The sequence below is a fragment of the Pollicipes pollicipes genome, unplaced genomic scaffold, assembly GCF_011947565.3.
Source record: "Pollicipes pollicipes isolate AB1234 unplaced genomic scaffold, Ppol_2.1 Scaffold_3087;HRSCAF=3621_pilon_pilon_pilon, whole genome shotgun sequence".
In the NCBI taxonomy this organism is placed as follows: Eukaryota; Metazoa; Arthropoda; class Thecostraca; order Pollicipedomorpha; family Pollicipedidae; genus Pollicipes; species Pollicipes pollicipes.
In genome coordinates, this window is record NW_023596225.1 from 24,491,678 (window position 1) to 24,508,941 (window position 17,264).

Consider the following 17,264-nt stretch of genomic DNA (forward strand, 5'->3'; position numbering starts at 1 on the left):
AGAAATTGCTGACAGGTCACGGAGGAGAAATGGTGAATTCATGCTGATCAGCGTGGACGACGGGCGGCCGACTGGCACGCAGGCTCTTCAGCCATTCTCGACAGAGAACACAAGATGGCCGATCCGTTCAGACCGCATACGTAATGGTGCAATGGCCTTTTTGTACAAATGTAAAACTTCTTGAGCAACGAAAAATCACGCCTAGACTCGCACGGGGCCGATATGTCCAGCAGAGTCTCAGAGAGCGTGCGCACGCCAGAAACCCCCCAAACAATAATCAGCAACGGCTCTACCCCAGACTGGAATCGAAGGCATGATTGTTAATACATGGACGGAGCCCAGAACACATTCCAGCATGCCGTTGCGCAGCTGAGTCGTCCCGCCAGGTGTGTGGGGAGCCGGCAGCGGCCGGCCGGAGGGCCGGCGAGAGGCACGCGACGCACGCCGGGCGCCCGGCAGTCCCTACCTGAGTCTGCAGCCGGGTCAGGCCGCGGATCCACAGGATCTGACCCGTGGTTTTCCGCCGCTCCATCGTGCCCATGCCATTGTCCTCGTCCACCACGGTCGGCGACGATATGATCTCCTCGGGGCTTGCGCTTCCCCACCTGGCGGGCGGGGCACGCGGCGATACCGTCAGCGGCGCCCCAGCGAGCGCCGACAGGACACGGGCGCCAGTGCGAGTTAACGGCACCATGCGGTGTTCGCACCGAGTGTCGACGCGATACGAACCAGCAGACGATCTCGTCTCAGCTTGCACGATTTTCCCGCGTCATCCAGCCAGTCCTCGCCTGATCTGCGTCCCGGGTCATTGCACACTTCCAAACATAGATAAACACAGACCTCGAGGTCGTAAAGCATAGCGCAGTCATCAGTCCTTATCTTATCATTAGCATGTGATCAAGCTGATATGGCGATTCAGCAAACGTACCAACTAATCCAGCGGCTTCCCTGATGTCGATGACGACCCTAAAGTCAGGGACCAGCAAGCAGACCCGCCGGTGGGAGGGAGGGACGATCTCGGGCGCCAAGTACTCACGAGAGGATTTTCGGCATGGCCCTGGTGGGGATGCACGTAACAATCTGGCCCCAGGGCAGCACGCCGCAGCCCAGGAACACACACCAGCCCCACTGGTCCAGTTCGAGCGCCTCCGTCTGGAAGAACCGGCCGCCAAACTGCACCAGGACAATCTGCAAAGGTCAGCCCGGGTCAGGTCAAGTCAGGCTATCTCACGGCCGCCTGAATGGAACGACCCATGTGGCAGCAGCGTCAGGCTGACGCGGGAAGCACCGCGTTCGCTTCGACGCTTAAGATTCCACCCGATGCCGGATGCACTGTGCACCTCGTGACCGTCGTTAGCGCTATAAATGGCTGCAATAAAACCGTGCCCTGCAATCAACGCCACTTTGGACATCGGAACATGTTAACCGTAAAGGCGCATACAATGATCATAAAACGCCAGGGCACTGCCCACTGACGTTCGAATCAATGCCAGCGAAACTCCCAAACCTTTTCGAAAAAGACAGCAACCAACTAGCATTACGATTCCACATCGCGTACTGTTCAAAGCACCCAATGCACTTTCAGCCTGACAGGATAAATACTAATGTCGCGTTTTGGGCCAAGCGAGCCCAGATAATCGGCATATTTCGGATTTACGACACCGTTATTATGTGCATGAAATGCCGAAACCACAAACTACAGTGTCGCCTTGCCCACGTCCAGAGAACTGGGGCGCAGAAAATAAAGGGAGCTGCCAAAGAGTTGGGAATACTTATAACTTAAGTTAGGTGAGCACTGGCCATATCACCCTTTTCCTCGAAACTGGCAACCTCACTAAAATACACTGAGACGCACCCTTACAAAATGCGACTTGGCAGTAGCTTCTGAGGCCAGAGGTTCCATAACATACACACGTTCTCAACGCATCCGCGGACACTGGTTCAGTACATGTTCAGTACTATCGGGGATACAGGAGTTTTATGCATCGGCGAATTGCCCTGTCCTTTCACTTACAGCAATGTGATTATGAGCACCACAGTTATTGACAAAAAGAAGGAATTGCCAGGCCTTCTTCGAACCAGGAGATGACGCCTTGGGCTTTTACGCATATAAGATGTTTTTTACCAATGGCAGGCAAGATCCCAGGCAGGAAACATCAGCTTAAATAGGAAATCGGCATCAAGGTGCGCGATGTTGGCATGATCACGGCATGGCGACCAGCAGACACGCGCCAAATGCCAAGTTCTCAAGAAAACAGCAGCTTGTAGCGCCGAGTGACGTAATTCTGCGGCGGTGCAAAACATTCGTTGGACGATTATGTAGCAACTTGCACATACGGTCAGTATTATCGTTACGAGCGGATTTTAGTCCCGTGTTGTTTCAATAACACTGAACTTAAGCCTTCGATCGCGCATACAGTTCTGCCTAGGTGAAGTCACCGTTTGGAAGTGTCCTAAGCAGGAACGTCTTCCAGTCTCTTTCAATACGTACATACAAAACGAGCAGAAAATCGATATTCCAGCAAAGTCGTAACATCCGTTTTGCAGAAAGGCTGAAAGCAAACATAACCAACTCGGTGACAATCCCGTACGCATGGATGGAGCTGCTTGCCGCCATCTCACGCACCAAGCGAAGGGGAGCGGAACTGAACGCCAACGGAAACGGGGCCGATTTCTGCTAGAATGAACACAGCGGTCCGCCGGGACCGGCGTCAAATTTGGTCTCAGCGAAGCACACACAGCTGCCGCACAGCGACACTGTCCAAGCGTCACGCGGAAAGCCTGTCCCACCATCAAGCATCGGCGGAAATGCGGCGTTACCGCACGTGCAACGACCTGCCACTGGAGCCCCACAGCCCCAACACATACACGTGCGTATGCGAAGGCATGACGCACGCGAGAGGCATGGCTTCGACAGCTTATTAAAATCGTGCTATTCGACAACTTGTTAAACTCGTGCTATGAGTGCAGTGGTCGAATAACAACATACATCATGCCGCGTGTGACAGCGGGGAGTTATTCCATCCGTTATCCGACTACGTGGAGGACGTGAAGTCAAACGACGGGAGTGTGACAGGCGCGTGATGCGAGACGCAAGCAAATCCGGAACCGCAAGTGCATTTTAGTTATCACGACCACGAGGGTACTTGACAAAACCGGCAAATCAAATATACAGCAACGAAGTGTCCAACATGTCATGGCATATGGCAAAATGCTTTCTACTGCATGTTGTAATCAAACAAGCTATGTTTCACCTTAACTGCGTTTCAGTGTGCTAATAATTGTGGTTGATCGGGCGGGCCGGATGCTTTGTCATCCCTCGCCCGTCAAATACGACACTTCGGAGCATGGTCTGGATGACTGAAGGCCAAAGGATCCATTTCAATTTTGCCAACTAGGGCTTCGTGCGCTTTTTAAATTCCACAACATCCATACTAACGCGGTTATTCTTCGATGAATTGCAATACCCAGCGCCCAACGTAAGTGAAATGAGGCTGGCCTGGCGGTATTCTGGAGCGGATCGCAGCCAATCCGCGAACGAAGCGAAACGCGGGGCAGGCGATCACTACACTGCGGAGGTCCATTGCAGCAAATGCTAGCACTACACCTCACATTAAACACATTGCTCTGCTTGCTATTCAAAGTTGTCGAGCTGTTTTCAGGTATATTTCAACCCGTTCGTTTTCAGCAGTTTTCAACGATTGACGTCACAACTGTCCGACCAATAGGTAAGTTTGCATTCGCGAGAAGCCGCTGATGTCGCCTTTTCTGAAATCGGCCTCAGTTATTGGTCTCTCCGCGGCCTAAGCCGTCAGATTGGGCTATCAAAACCACGTAGACAGGTTAAGACAGGTAGACGAAGTAGCGTGCCCTGTTGTAACCAATATGTACTCCAAATATTTGTTTTTCCTGATACCTCGGTCACCGTAATGGCTCCACATTCATCCTCTTCCAACGTCAAATGTGTCAGTCCTTGGAGGGCCCAAAGCCAGCCAATATTGCAGAGATGCCGTTCGTCCATGTGTATGCGGACGTTAGGCACCAGTCCACCCTTGCGCAACCAGCACAGTCATAAAAGGAGGGCATTGCAGAGTATTGATAGTACTACCTGCACGGGTCCCAAAAAGGCGGCAGGCTTTATTCCCTTCCACTCAGGCAAACGTCTACACAGAAACAGCGGTCATATATGGCATCACCTCGCTCATCCCATGTCACAGAAGACATCTCACTATTTAAATAAACTTGTGCATAACCGCCCCCCCCCCCCCCCCCGCCCACACTCCCATGCCTCAACAACCAAGAATGACTTGGCTGGTCATGTGGCAAGAAAATGGCAAGGGGGGTGGAAACTAGATCTTTTTTGACCGGTGTCCCGTAAACTTTCGTATGACTGCAATCATGTACGCCAACAAGAAAACAATCGGTAGATTCAGTAACCGTGAGTCAGGCGATAAGATTAATGTATGATGTCGCGCAGCATAACATAGGATGATCTTGCATTTCATTTTCGACACACACAATCTGGACGCATTAAGAGAAAATGGGAGTTTCAAGTCCCTGTCTCTCGGTCTGCCTGCTAAAGGAGGAAATTCGGGTAAAACCAGTTCAAATCAGATCGAAGTGATGTGAAGGACTTCCATTTTCAGCAATGCTAGTGTTTGTCGATACAACGAATTTGTTTAACGTCAAATTGGGAGTAAAACGATCCTACCTTTAGGAGCGGCTCGTCAGTTCACTAAATTTCTAAAGCCTAAATTGGGCTAGACACGATTGGGCCTCCAAGTAGCACCAGGGTTGGACAAAAGCAAAACGACGATCTCCTCACCTGCGCCACGAACGTCCCCAGCCATATGCAGTAGAAGATGGGGTTGGTGAAGATGCCCCTGAAGATGTTTCGCTGGCCGTGGATCTTCCTCGAGTTGATCTCATTGAACAGCGTCATCATCACGAACGTGTTGAAGATGAAGGTGAAGTGCTGGGACGGCGGCTCGCCCGGCTCCGCGTACCGTCCGTCGTCAATGTCCAGCAGCCGCTCTCCTGCGGGCGCGGGGCGCCGGACGGTCACCAGCTGTGGCGCGGTCAGCGGCCGCCGCCCGCCGCGCCCGCTCCAGGCGGCCGACACGAGCCACATGGCCAGCCTGCATTGTTCAGCCGCCGCTGAGGGCCCCGGCAGGCCCGCGCGTCCGGTCGCCGGGGGCGGCCTCCGCGCTGGCGCCACGCCACCGTCAACAGGGCACGGCCGCGGCCGCCGCGGCGCCGCACCGGCACTCACCGACGAACAGCAGGGTGAAGATGATCGTCCAGCTGATACACTGCCTGGCCCGGGATGTTGGTCACAGGATGGCCGCCGCGGCGCCGGGCCGGCACTCACCGACGAACAGCAGGGTGAAGATGATCGTCAGCTGATACACTCGGCGCAGGACCGGCACTCACCCACGAATAGCAGGTGAAGATTGATTGTCAGCTGATACACTGCCTGGCCCGGGAGGTTGTCACAGGATGGCCGTCGCGGCGCAGGACCGGCACTCACGACGATAGCAGGGTGAAGATGATTGTCAGCTGATACACTGCCTGGCCCGGGATGTTGGTCACAGGATGGCCGTCGCGGCGCGGACCGGCACCGACGACGAACAGCAGGGTGAAGATGATCGTCAGCTGATACACTGCCTGGCCCGGGATGTTGGTCACAGGATGGCCGTCGCGGCGCAGGACCGGCACTCACCGACGAACAGCAGGGTGAAGATGATCGTCAGCTGATACACTGCCTGGCCCAAGATGTTCTTGGTCATGGTGCGCGAGATGAGCGGCGTGGTGCGACCGTACGGCTTCCGCAGCAGCAGCTCTGGCGTCGGCGGCTCGGTCGCCAGCGCCAGCGACGCGAACGTGTCCATAATCAGGTTCACCCACAGCATCTGCACCGCCTGGCGGGACACGCGGGGCGTCAGGCCGGCGCCGGGCTCGCCGCTCACGCCAATCAGGGTGGCCCACTCTCGCGCGCCACGCTCGTTTGCCGCCCGTCTGGCGACAATGGCCGCCAGCCACGGCGCGCCCGCATACGAACACGGCCACCGCGCACGGCTCGGCCACAACAATGGCGCACGGCGACGGAAACAGCTGACCCGCTCCGCGCGGAAATAACGCTGCGGCAACACGGCACGACGCGGCGGAACACAGGCAACTGCCGTCGTGCCGTCACACCCCGCGGCAATGGCGAACGTGACTGACACCGTGTCGAAGACCACGCAATGGCCCATCACCCGCTCCTCACATTCCTCGGTCGGCACCACGCTGGGCGTTCCTCACCTTGAGAGGCGTATCATCCACTGCACACGCACCGATGAAAGCAACTAGTACAGCCACCACGTTCACTGTAAGCTGGAACTGCAGAAACTTGGCTATGCTATCATACACATTACGTCCCCACATCACGGCCTTCACTATACTCGTGAAGTTATCGTCGGTCAATATGATATCCGACGCTTCCTTGGCCACGTCGGTACCAGCAATGCCCTGAAATGAGAACAGAGACACGAGCGTCACACACAAGTGCACCACCTCCAGCCAGCCGGTCTCGGCGCTGCCTTCTCCCCCATTTTAAGTCCCGGCGGTACTTGCCCTCGCGCACGTCGCTGTAACAAGCGCACCCTGGGCGCCTCTGAAAATCGTCCGCCCTGGCAAGGGGAGTGTCGAAATCCGCCCCACGGCTATCAAAACCATACAAGGTGGGGACACGAGCTTCGTTAGGTGGTTGGCCGTCGCAAGGAACTGTTCGTGTGTTGTCTGTGAAATTTTGGAGACCCAATCCAGCTCGGCTAGGCCAAATTGGGTTTGGAAACATTCTCGGCCTGCGTTAACATCGCTGACCCCTCCCCATCTGGTCCCGCACTTGTAGCTTTGCAGGCCCATAACATTCACAACTTGTGTATTTATTTGGACGAATATCACGATACGTTCTCATTCGAAGTCAGTAAAACTCGATATAAGGTTTCTTTATTACGGATCGATCTACACACAACCAACAGGGGTGCACCCCGCCCTTCCTCCTGGGCGCGTGTAACTAAACGTCCGCCTGGGCTAAAGCAATAACTCATGGTACGTTTAAGTTGCGTTTATCACCCGAGAACCACCCTAAAAACCGCAGCACGGCATCTAGCGTCCCGAGCCCAGCGGCGAGTGGTCCAGTTACGCACCATGGCAAAGCCGACGTCGGCCTTCTTGAGGGCGGGCCCATCGTTGGTGCCGTCGCCGGTGACTGCCACCACCTCGCGCGTGTTGCTCATCTTGCTGTCGATCATGCCCTTGACCAGGGTGTACTTGTCGGTGGGTGAAGAGCGCGCCAGCACCCGCAGCCGCGGCCACACCTTGTCTAGAAGATGCTGCTGCACCTGCACGCGGGAGGCGGGCGGCCAGCTGTCAGACGTCCGGCGCTCTGGCGACCGGCCAGCGGCAAACACTGGCGCAACCCAACGACCGATCGGCCGCTCCGCAGTAACAGAGGGGCAGAGACGGAATGGATTCGGCCCAGCCTCCAGCAGCGAAGGAAGCCGTGATTTCCATTCGGGCCGCCAAATAGATGCATGAGGTTTCTAAAATGGCGTTGGATTTAAGATACTTCGAACGCACACCGCCGGCTTGGCAGTGATTGTCGCAGACTGGCTAGCACATTTCGCTAAGATGACTTGGTGGCCTGCCCCTATTCTGGGCGGCGCCCAACCACTTAGCTCACCAACAGAAAGCAGCGAAAAATCTCCCACAGCCCAACAAATGGCGGCAATCGTCATTTCAGGCAGTCTCACATCAGCCCAGCCAATTTCTATTCGACAGGCCAATCGCGCCGAGTCCGATGCGTCTCAGAGTCGCGGCCGGCGCCAAGTGCGGGCCACCGTGGGGCCGGTCGGGCGCGGCGCCAGCAGCCGCCACCCCGGGCCCCGCCGCCTACCTGTCCGGAAGCATCGCGGATTCGCCGGTTGAACTCTTTGCCCTCGAGGATGAGGAAGTCGCTGCCGGGGCTGACGATGCCGCACTTCGTGGCAATGGAGCGGGCCGTGTTCACGTTGTCGCCGGTCACCATGCGCACCGTGATACCGGACCGCTGGCAGCTCTTGATGGCCGCCGGCACTTCGGGCCGCACCGGGTCCTCGATGCCCACAATGCACAGGCACGTCAAGTTGTTGATGATATTCTCCTCGTCGTCCAGGTTCGGCTCGTGCTCGATGTGCACCTGCCGGCCGAGCGCAGCGTCAGAGGCGCCGCCGCCAACACCAGGTCCGCATCACCGGTGCCCAGCCTCGCGTCGCCCCGACGGCCGCCGCCGATCGCGGCTCCGGCGCCCGCCGCCGCCGACTCGGCCGGCGTGCACGCACCTGATTGATCTCGGCCTTGCCGGTGACGAAGTCGCGGTAGGCGACGCCGATGGTGCGCAGGCCGTCGCACGCCATCGGCTCGATGACGTCGCGCACTAGCCGCTCCTGCATGGAGGGCGTGAACTTCTCCAGCTTGCCGTTCGGGCCGCAGATGAAGGCGCACCTGGCGAGCGCAGACAAACGTGCAGGCTCCCAAGCAAGGCACATCACGACATCGACGCTACGAAACGGCGGACTCCCTGACGGCAAACAAAAGCTTGACAACTGTATTGCAAACGGTTGTCAGTTTAAGGCAGCTGCACAGACACCCCAGCCATGTTAAGTCATCTGATAGCTGACCCATCCAAACCGTCCAATGCAGATAAATACAGCCCGGTCAGAAATATATCATCCGGCTTCCAAAAGTCCCTGTGAATCAAGCGATAAAAGGATCCTTACAGCCCACAAAACCGCATCTTCCAGCACATTAGCTACTGCCTCGGTGGCTGCCGATCCGTTTTAAGTCCGCCGGCGCCGTCCCCGCCCTCCATCCGGCGCACGGCGCCGCCGCGCCCGCCCCCTCATCCATCTCGCGGCGCCGGTCTCACGAGCGGACGGCGCAAGGTCATTACCGAAATGGTGTCAGCGGGCAAACAGCGCGCCACAGCCGACAGCGCCCGGGGCGGCGGCGGTGAGGGGACGTTGGTCGGTCAGCCGGCGGGCGCCGCCGCTGGCCGCCGCTAGCCGGCGTCCCGCCAGGAGCGTGACCCCTCCCCAGCCCGCAGCCGCCGACGCCGAGAACGGGCCGACTGGCGTTACCCTGCGCCTGCCCCCGACAGGTGCGGGGCTGGCGCAGGTCGCGTCGGCGGCGGGCGGCGGGCGGCGGCGGCCCGTCGGCGGGCGCGCCGCCGCGACCGCCGCCGGCTGTCAGGCGACTGTCGACGCCGACAGGCCTGGCTGGCGGCGCCCGGGCCCGCCTCCGACGCCAGCCGGCGGACAACAGGCCCGCCAGGGCACCAACAAAAACAGCTGGCACGCAGCAAAAACTGGCTGTCACCGCGCCCAGCTGCCGCACTCGGGGCGGCGCTCCGTTTCACCGCGGCCAAGCCGAGCTGGTGGGTGTCGCCCGCTCCCGTAACGAGCGGCGGGCACGGCAGGCAGTGATGGAGTGGAACAAGCTGGCGCCACCCGGTCGAGTGTGCGCGTCAAAGGCACGCTCGACCATGTTCGGTTACAAGCTTCCGCTCAGTCAGTATGTAATCGCGACCAGATAAACCCGTCAGGCGGAGTCGCCAGCCGATCAGAAATATGTCGCCGCTCTACGCTTATCGTCATAATGGCATGTGTGAGTTGTTTGTCATACGTAGCGACATAGGCCCTCTCAGGTCGTCAACATCGCCTCCGGTGAAAACCGAGGCCAATTAATAATACAGCTGTCGAGCCAATCGCAAGCCACGAGGCGTTTTTTCGACAGGGACACTTATCGGAGAATTACCCCCAAATTGCCATTCCTCCAAAGTCAATTTGAGATACATCTTTACCGGAATATACGTGTGATAAGCTCATCGTCTTTCTGTTGATTTCCTTGAAACACATCAGAACAGTAAAATTACAGCGTACTTCGGCCAGACAAACACACAAGATCGAAATATGCTATAGTTTGCTATCTAAAAAAGGGGAAGGATAACTTTCATATCTCTCTATAAACAAACCGACGTCGCGGTTTTCAATGTCAACAGGCCGCCAACAGATGCTGGCATTATCCTCAAATGCAACACAGATGGTCTGCCTGGTACGCAACATGTGCCCCGACCCGTAAGTCACTTATCACTCGTACCATTGCAGCACTATGCCATACCATTGCAGCATATCACTACGGGGGGGGGGGGGAGCCAACCATGAAAGGCATCCGATTCCACGTACGCCTGAGCTCACGGCTCACAAATAGCAGCACAGCCCACGCACCTTTGCATGATTATTTCTGAGGCGCCTTTGGTGTAGACCCGGTAGCCACCTTCAGGTGTCTTCACCACGGTGCTCATCGATTTGCGGACAGAGTTAAACGTGTACACTTTGTGCAGACTCTCCTCAGGATTGTCTTCGCGAACTTGATGATAGCTCTTGCCCAGCTGCTCCACCAGCCCTAGGAGTGCGCACTCGGTCTTGTTTCCCACCTGCTTAGGCGCGTCGCCATCCTTCTCCTGCAACAGCAGAGGTGGATGAAGTGCGCATCCGGCGTCACTGGGCGCGAGAGCAGAGCGGTGCAAGCTGCCTTGACGACCGCGATGCTTCTGAGCGCCAGGAACTCGACGAAATCAAAGCCATAAATCCTCAAATATTCACTAGGACGTAGGCAATAAATCACACCGACCCCCATGCAATCGATGCCCAATATGGCGAGACGAGCGGCGGCATCGCCGATGTAGATCCGCATCAGACCAAAAATAATGACGTGATCTCCTCACATGAAATGCCACGGTCAAATATATTCGCACCACCCATCCAGACGCTCGGCGCAACACAAAGACGGCACAAGAGCGGGCAACATCCGCGTCCGGCCCGCACAGCGGGGGATGGGCGTGGGCGTCGGGATGGAGCGGGAGCACCCTGCCGCCTACTCACGATGATCATGGACGTGTAGCCGCTGTTGATGGAGATGCCCTGCACGATGAGGTCGGCCACCTGCGGCGGCAGCTGCTCGAACTTGGGGATCTGCTTGAAGCGCTGTCCGCCCACGTACACCTCGACGGCCGTCATGCGGTTGGTGGTGAGCGTGCCCGTCTTGTCGGAGCAGATGGCTGTGGCGTTGCCCATCGTCTCGCAGGCGTCCAGGTGACGCACCAGGTTGTTGTCGTCCATCATTTTCTGTCGGCCCGGGCAGGTGCACGTCACTACCGCGGTTCACTCCACACGTGGGCTTGCCATTTCCCACCGATACCAGGAGGCAGATGTAACAACTACGCGGCATTGGCGTGGAACAAGGAGTCCAAGGAAGCAAAACATTCCGTGTCAAGTCTGTGAAGTGATGACACTCGGTAGCATTACGGACGCTCAATTGGGTCCAGAAACGTGACGATCTGTTTGTCGCATCAAAGTGAGGTGCACTACAATCGGTACAACGTGACACGGTAGCCACATTGCGGCGAGATACACTGCGGCCAGCACCACATGGCAAAGCATGAAGCAGACGCTGGGGTGGAAGACATGGGAGTCGCCCGTGCGCTGAGGTAACACGCAGCCACTCACCCGGACCGAGTAGGCCAGCGAGAGCGTGACGGCTAGCGGCAGACCCTCCGGCACGGCCACCACCAGCACCGTCACGCCGATGATGAAGAAATTCACGAACACGCCGAAGTACTTGGGCTTCCACGACTCGTCTTCGATGACAAACTTCTGTATGCAGAACTTCACGACCAACACGATCACCACCAGGATGGCCATCAGCGAGCCGGCGTATCCGATCTGGATGGCGAGCTTGGTCAGCTTGGCCTGCAGCACGGATTTCTCCTTGCCGCCCACTCCTCCACCTCCGCCACCGCCGCCGCCGGAGGATCCGCCGCCACCGCCGCCGTCAGCGTCGCGCCCGGGCCGGTCGTTGTGCTCGGTGGTGGTGATGATGGGCGGCGCTTTGGCGGCGGCGTGGTTGTTCCCCAGCCCATCCTCGACGCTGGCCGAGCCGTCGGCCCCGGCCGCCGTCGCCGCAGCTGCTGGCACAACACGGCTCTGTCACGGACAGCGCTGGCGCCGGGACGCTGCGACACACGCGCGCGCCGCGGCGGCGCCGACGAGCAGGGCCGGTCGCCACGTTCAGCCGCTGATGGCAAGTCTGCCGCTGCTGCGACTTAGAGCTGGTGGCGTGGTAACTGCAGCGAAAACTCTCTCCTTCTCGGATACGTCTGCGCTCTCAGCCGTCATCGACACACGCAAACCACGCAAGTGCAGGCAGAGAAAACACTCCATCTAAAGCGAACATCCAAAACGCGGAAAGCTACCCAGCGCATGCACGTTAGCCGGGCAAAGCGGCTGCGAGCGGCGCACAGGCGGTAGCTGGTGAGCCTCGCCCAGCGCCAGCCTCGGCACGTGTGCGCCGGGGCCGCGCCGCCGGCCGGGCCACGCCCAGGTCAGTACCGTCGCTGACGCTCATGTTGACACTGCTGCGCGGGTTCAGAATGTGTTCGATGCGCTCGCTACCCGACGGATAGACGCGCTGGAACGGCTCTGGAAGGGAACGAGGAGGTGGGGGAGAACGGATGGCAGGACATTCAGGTTTGGGACATTCCACGTGGGGGTAGAGGGGCTAGCTTAACATAACGGAACCATTGACACCCACTCACGGCACGGAATAGACGGGGGACGAGGGCTACAGGAAAACCACCACCAAGTTAGTCGATAAGCCTCGGAAGCGTGCTGCGCGCCAAGCCCAACCACCGGTAGGGTGAGGGATCAACACGACCGACTGATATGGACATAACCATATGGAACTGAAGGGTGTGTTTGACAGCGATGGTGTTTGTGTTTCTGATCAGAACCTTAATCACCCAATATAGCCATTCCTAAAGGCCTGCATTATCAAACAGCTGCATCCAACTGAACCGCATCAACAAAGCTCCGATTTGGACTCGAGTTCACGTTGAAGGCTTCATTGGCACACCGGTCCTTTTCACTATACACTACGATGAATTTCATGCAGACACAAGCACCTCTGCCGACCGCAAAACACCGTTTTACCTCTCCACGGACCGCTGACTCCGACTAGGGCCAGATTGAATCCTGATATCAGCCCCAAAATGGGCTTCAGCACAGGCCAGTGGAACAGAACACACCGTCACCCCTCCCAGACATCCTGAATGCATTGGCAGAACTCAGTGTTCACTGTCCTCCACAAGGAACAGCTACGGCTCATACAGTTTCATGACCCGTCCGAGTTCTTCAGGCTCCGAAATACAGCAGAAAGTTCGTTTCTCTTCTAACTCCGCAGGAGTCGGCCCTCAACCGCCGAACTAACCCGCCGCGGACGCGGCAGTCAGCGAAGAGTCACACGACTCGCTGTCCCTAATTGCAGCCGGCGCGGCACTGTCCACGGTATGAGGTCCGTTATTCTACCCTGGAAGAGTGCCTACATTTGGTCAGCGCCGACAAGCCACCCCGATCCCTCTAACCATGGAATGGACCAATGGCTGCTGTGAATCAATACTTATCAGCCCACTAGCCGGCGACCTGAGAGCTAGCACCGCAGTTCGGTGACCTCACATATGGAACCCGCAGGCCCGAACTATGCGTCAACAAGCCATCCCACGCAGTATGTCGTTGCATACCAGCGCCACGGAACGCGACGTCCCACCGCAGCACTGCTGAACAGACGTCACCAGTCACTGCAAGCTCGCGGATAAGCTTAGGTGGGACACGAGCAAGAGCCCTCCGGTCCACCTGTGCGGAGAATTGAGACATGTGGCTGGACCCCAGTGACGGCGGGGCGCCACCCCTCTGCCTGCGCCTGAACCCACGAGCACCGCATGTGGTCATTTGAACGCGGTTACTGAGAGGACGGCGAAGTGCTTTCCACCTACGAAACGTTTCACCCAAATCCGTCCAACATCGAAAAGCCTGACTGAATTCGACGAAAATGTTCGCCCCATTGTTACCAGAACCGTAAAAACGTGGGCTTCATATGAGCCATCCCTTCAACGGGGCCGGCGTATTCGACAATCGAGCACAGCAAGTCCGAGCCCTCCGATGGACCTCACCAGAGAAGGATCGGGTCGGTGCAACCACACAAGAACTACTGCCAACACACAGACACCGACAGCGAAGACCGACGGCCAGCCACACCTCAGTTGGCGCGGGTCACATGAGATTGCACAGAGCGAGCCGAAGCCTCCGCATGCTCTGGCCTGTTGCGCGCTGCACCAGGCGTCAAGTGGAGGGCGGCGGTCTCAGCAGCGTTCCGCGGGCGTCGCTTCTGGTCGTGCATACAACCGAGCCACACAGAAGAGGAGAGCGGCGGGATGCCAAAGAGGAAGCGCTCCCTGCCCTGTCTGTCCCGGAAAACTCGAGAGAAAGGAGAGAAGAGAGAAAGAGAGAGGAGGGACAGAGATGTGCGCCAAAAATCACAAGCATTTAGAAGAAAGAACTCAAAGAGGACAAGGCAGCATTGAAGAGTGTCATTGCTTCCAGCCATTCAGCCAGCATCCAGCTTAAAGGCTTTCAGTTCGTCACCTGGCATATTCTTCCGGCTTTTTCGCTGCTTTTTGGCCTCTACACCGAGAAGAGCGTGTTGAAATAAAACCATGTTAGTGAACAAAACCAAACAAACCAGTCGAACTATGATAGTCTGTGTAAAGATATCAGGTTTATCAGATACACATGCAGTTATTGCTAAAACCAGGGTCAAATCTATCAAGGGGACAATGATCATTCCCTAGTCTAATTGATGAAAAGATCTAGGTCACACATCACTGCAAATAATCTACCATGACCAATCACAATGAGGTAATAAAACCAGCCGGTGCCTGCGCTCTGTAGCGCGGTGTCCAGCGGCGGCGGCGGCTGAGCCGGCCGCACCAGCACTGCCGGCACCGGCTCACACAGGGGAGGGCCACCGCCGGTGGGACCCGGCCAGGCTAGCACATGCCGAGGGGGGAGGGGGGCGGTCGGCCGGCAGTGCGCCGCTACCTTTGCGCCGCCGTTTCGCCTCCTTCTGCTCCTCCTCGGCAGCGGCGCCCAGCAGCGTGAAGATGATGCCCGCCTGCGAGTTGACGCCGACGGCCGCCACCAGCATCTTGCCGCTGCCCTCCATCACGTGCGTGCCTGCGACGTGGGAGGCGCACCGCGTCACACGGGAAGGACCGGCGCCGCCCGGCGCCACCAGCAGGACCGCCGCCAGCGCCGCACCACCGGCCGGGCTCAAATCAAAAGATGATGACCCTTAAACTTTTGCCGACTGAGGCGAGCTAGGCGCCGCACCACGTGGACCACAAGGACCTCGTACAAGTCAACTTAGCGAGTTTAGCGCAGTTTCAGCTGCAAATCAAATTTTTATCACTTAAACTTAGCAAAATGTTCCAACTCAGGGAAATGAAACACCTCTGAAAGCAGCACGTTTGTCAGTGCTTCATCGCCCCGTTCCGACTTGCCCAGAGTCGAAGGGCGAGCTGCCTGCGCCGCTCTCGACTGCTCGGCAGTCCCTCCGCCAGGACCCTGCGTGCCCATGCCACACCGAGGCGAAGCTCCCAAGGCCCACCTGATAGCAGCATGGGGTCAGTCTTTTCGCCCTTCTTGACGTGGTCCGACTCGCCAGTCAGCGACGACTCGTCGATCTTCACGTCGTTGCCCTGTATCAGGATACCGTCGGCCGGCAGCAAGTCACCATACTTGATCTGAAAAGCGTGCGACCCCGTGCTGAGGCGGAGCGAGGCTGGCCGTCCAACGCGGTGACCTCCATTTAGCAATGTAACAATCAGGGCGGAAACAATTCGGCAAACACTGCACAGCGGCGACATTCACAACTAGCAGACGAGTCACGACTGCCAGAACAGGCGTCATACGTAAGCACCTTGATGCAACACCAGGGCCTCGTGCTATAAAACGAGGACTGCTCCTCACCTGGCACACGTCTCCGACAAGAATGTCTCCAACGACGATTTCATTTACTACGCCTCCTCTAATAACGGAGAATTTGTGCTCGCCCTCTATCCTGTTCTGAAGGCCGCGAAACTGTTTCTCCTTCGACCAATCGTTGAAGGCAGTGACTAGTACAACAACTATCACAGAAACGAGGATGGCGACGCCTTCAATCCAGTTCGCGTGTGATTCAGATTCGTCGACGGCCCCGGAACGGACGACTGAAGAGAAGGGAATACGGTCGTTAGCGAACAACGCGAGGGGGAAAACTGAACGGTGAATATGGTTTAGCGTAACTTAGTCCAGCAAGAATATATACGACAGGCGTAGCGATGCAATCCAAATTATGCGTGATGAAAATATGGAGTACGGGTGCGAAGAGCGCATGACCAAATGCTATGCTCCGCGTGAAAGCAAGGTGAACGCAACCGTACTATACAAATTCACCCACCAACAACTTGCAATGCATTTGCGTTGAGCACGTATCTTACGAAAAAAATACACGAGTGGGCTGGGTTTCTCTCCAGCGTTCCATGTAAACGCAGCCGCGAGGCCGGACTAAGCCCGACTGCCGTCCATTATACATGAGACCGCGCTCAAGCACGTGACTGCCGTGTACGCTGTCACACTTCATCAGCGCCAATGACGCGCCGGCCCATTGTGGGGCGGGCGCGGCCTGGGCGGGGTCCGGCTTCAGAGAGCATACGGCACAGCGCCGCACCTGTGCCGGCCGGCCGGCGCCGCCGCTCCCCACGCAGACAGGTGGAAGGGTGGGGTCGCCGGGAAGCCCGCCCAGTGAAAGCTCATTACGTGGCACTGTCGGCAGGCGCAGCGGTGGCCGGGCGCCGCCGGCCGCGCTGGCTGCGTGCGATCTCAGATGGCCTGGGGCCGCTTCGATCGGGGCCAGCCGCCAGCGAGGCAGAGGCATCGGCGCTCGGCCGCCGCGCGCCCCCTCCCCTCCCTCGTGCCCTGCACCCGCGGACTGGGTCGGGGGAGGGGAGGGGCGGCCCGGAGCTAGTCGCTCCCATCTGACCAATCGCGCCAGAGCAGAGCAGTCACGTCATGTTACCGACAGCGGGCCGCTGTGCAAGCGCGGCACGCACCCCAGTGTTTCCTACGCCCACCGACGGTCATGGACTAGATTGGACCCGGAGCAGAGGGTCCCCCCCCCTCTCTGCATCCCTTTGCAACAAACCCTGAACACACACTGGGAGTAGGGACCTGGGACCCACCACGCCCTCAAAGAATGCCTCTCAGGACCGGCGACAAAAATAGCCCGGTCCAGATTCCGCGCGGCTTCCA

At 57.8% G+C, this 17,264-nt stretch overlaps 1 protein-coding gene across 13 annotated transcripts in view; it reads right to left on the reverse strand.

Annotated features, from left to right (window-relative positions):
* PMCA (plasma membrane calcium-transporting ATPase 3) overlaps window positions 1–17,264 on the reverse strand; it is a 64,639-nt gene that overhangs the window by 11,503 nt on the left and 35,872 nt on the right. For 11 of the 13 annotated variants that reach the window (XR_005096062.1, XR_005096063.1, XR_005096064.1 and 8 more), the window contains 15 exons: window positions 15,945–16,183; window positions 15,583–15,718; window positions 15,015–15,149; window positions 14,559–14,597; window positions 11,589–12,046; window positions 10,965–11,207; window positions 10,308–10,543; window positions 8,364–8,526; window positions 7,940–8,221; window positions 7,191–7,385; window positions 6,304–6,510; window positions 5,723–5,921; window positions 4,826–5,037; window positions 1,037–1,188; window positions 467–605 (listed from right to left, as the gene is read on the reverse strand). Coding sequence is in view for 8 of the 13 variants with exons in the window: in XM_037238784.1 (XP_037094679.1) it covers window positions 467–605; window positions 1,037–1,188; window positions 4,826–5,037; window positions 5,723–5,921; window positions 6,304–6,510; window positions 7,191–7,385; window positions 7,940–8,221; window positions 8,364–8,526; window positions 10,308–10,543; window positions 10,965–11,207; window positions 11,589–12,046; window positions 14,559–14,597; window positions 15,015–15,149; window positions 15,583–15,718; window positions 15,945–16,183 (3,035 nt within the window). In the remaining 5 variants the exon portion in view is untranslated. Of the gene's footprint in view, window positions 1–466; window positions 606–1,036; window positions 1,189–4,825; window positions 5,038–5,722; window positions 5,922–6,303; window positions 6,511–7,190; window positions 7,386–7,939; window positions 8,222–8,363; window positions 8,527–10,307; window positions 10,544–10,964; window positions 11,208–11,588; window positions 12,050–14,558; window positions 14,598–15,014; window positions 15,150–15,582; window positions 15,719–15,944; window positions 16,184–17,264 lie in introns of all 13 variants that reach the window. The other 2 variants (XR_005096066.1, XR_005096065.1) reach the window with 2 other exon arrangements.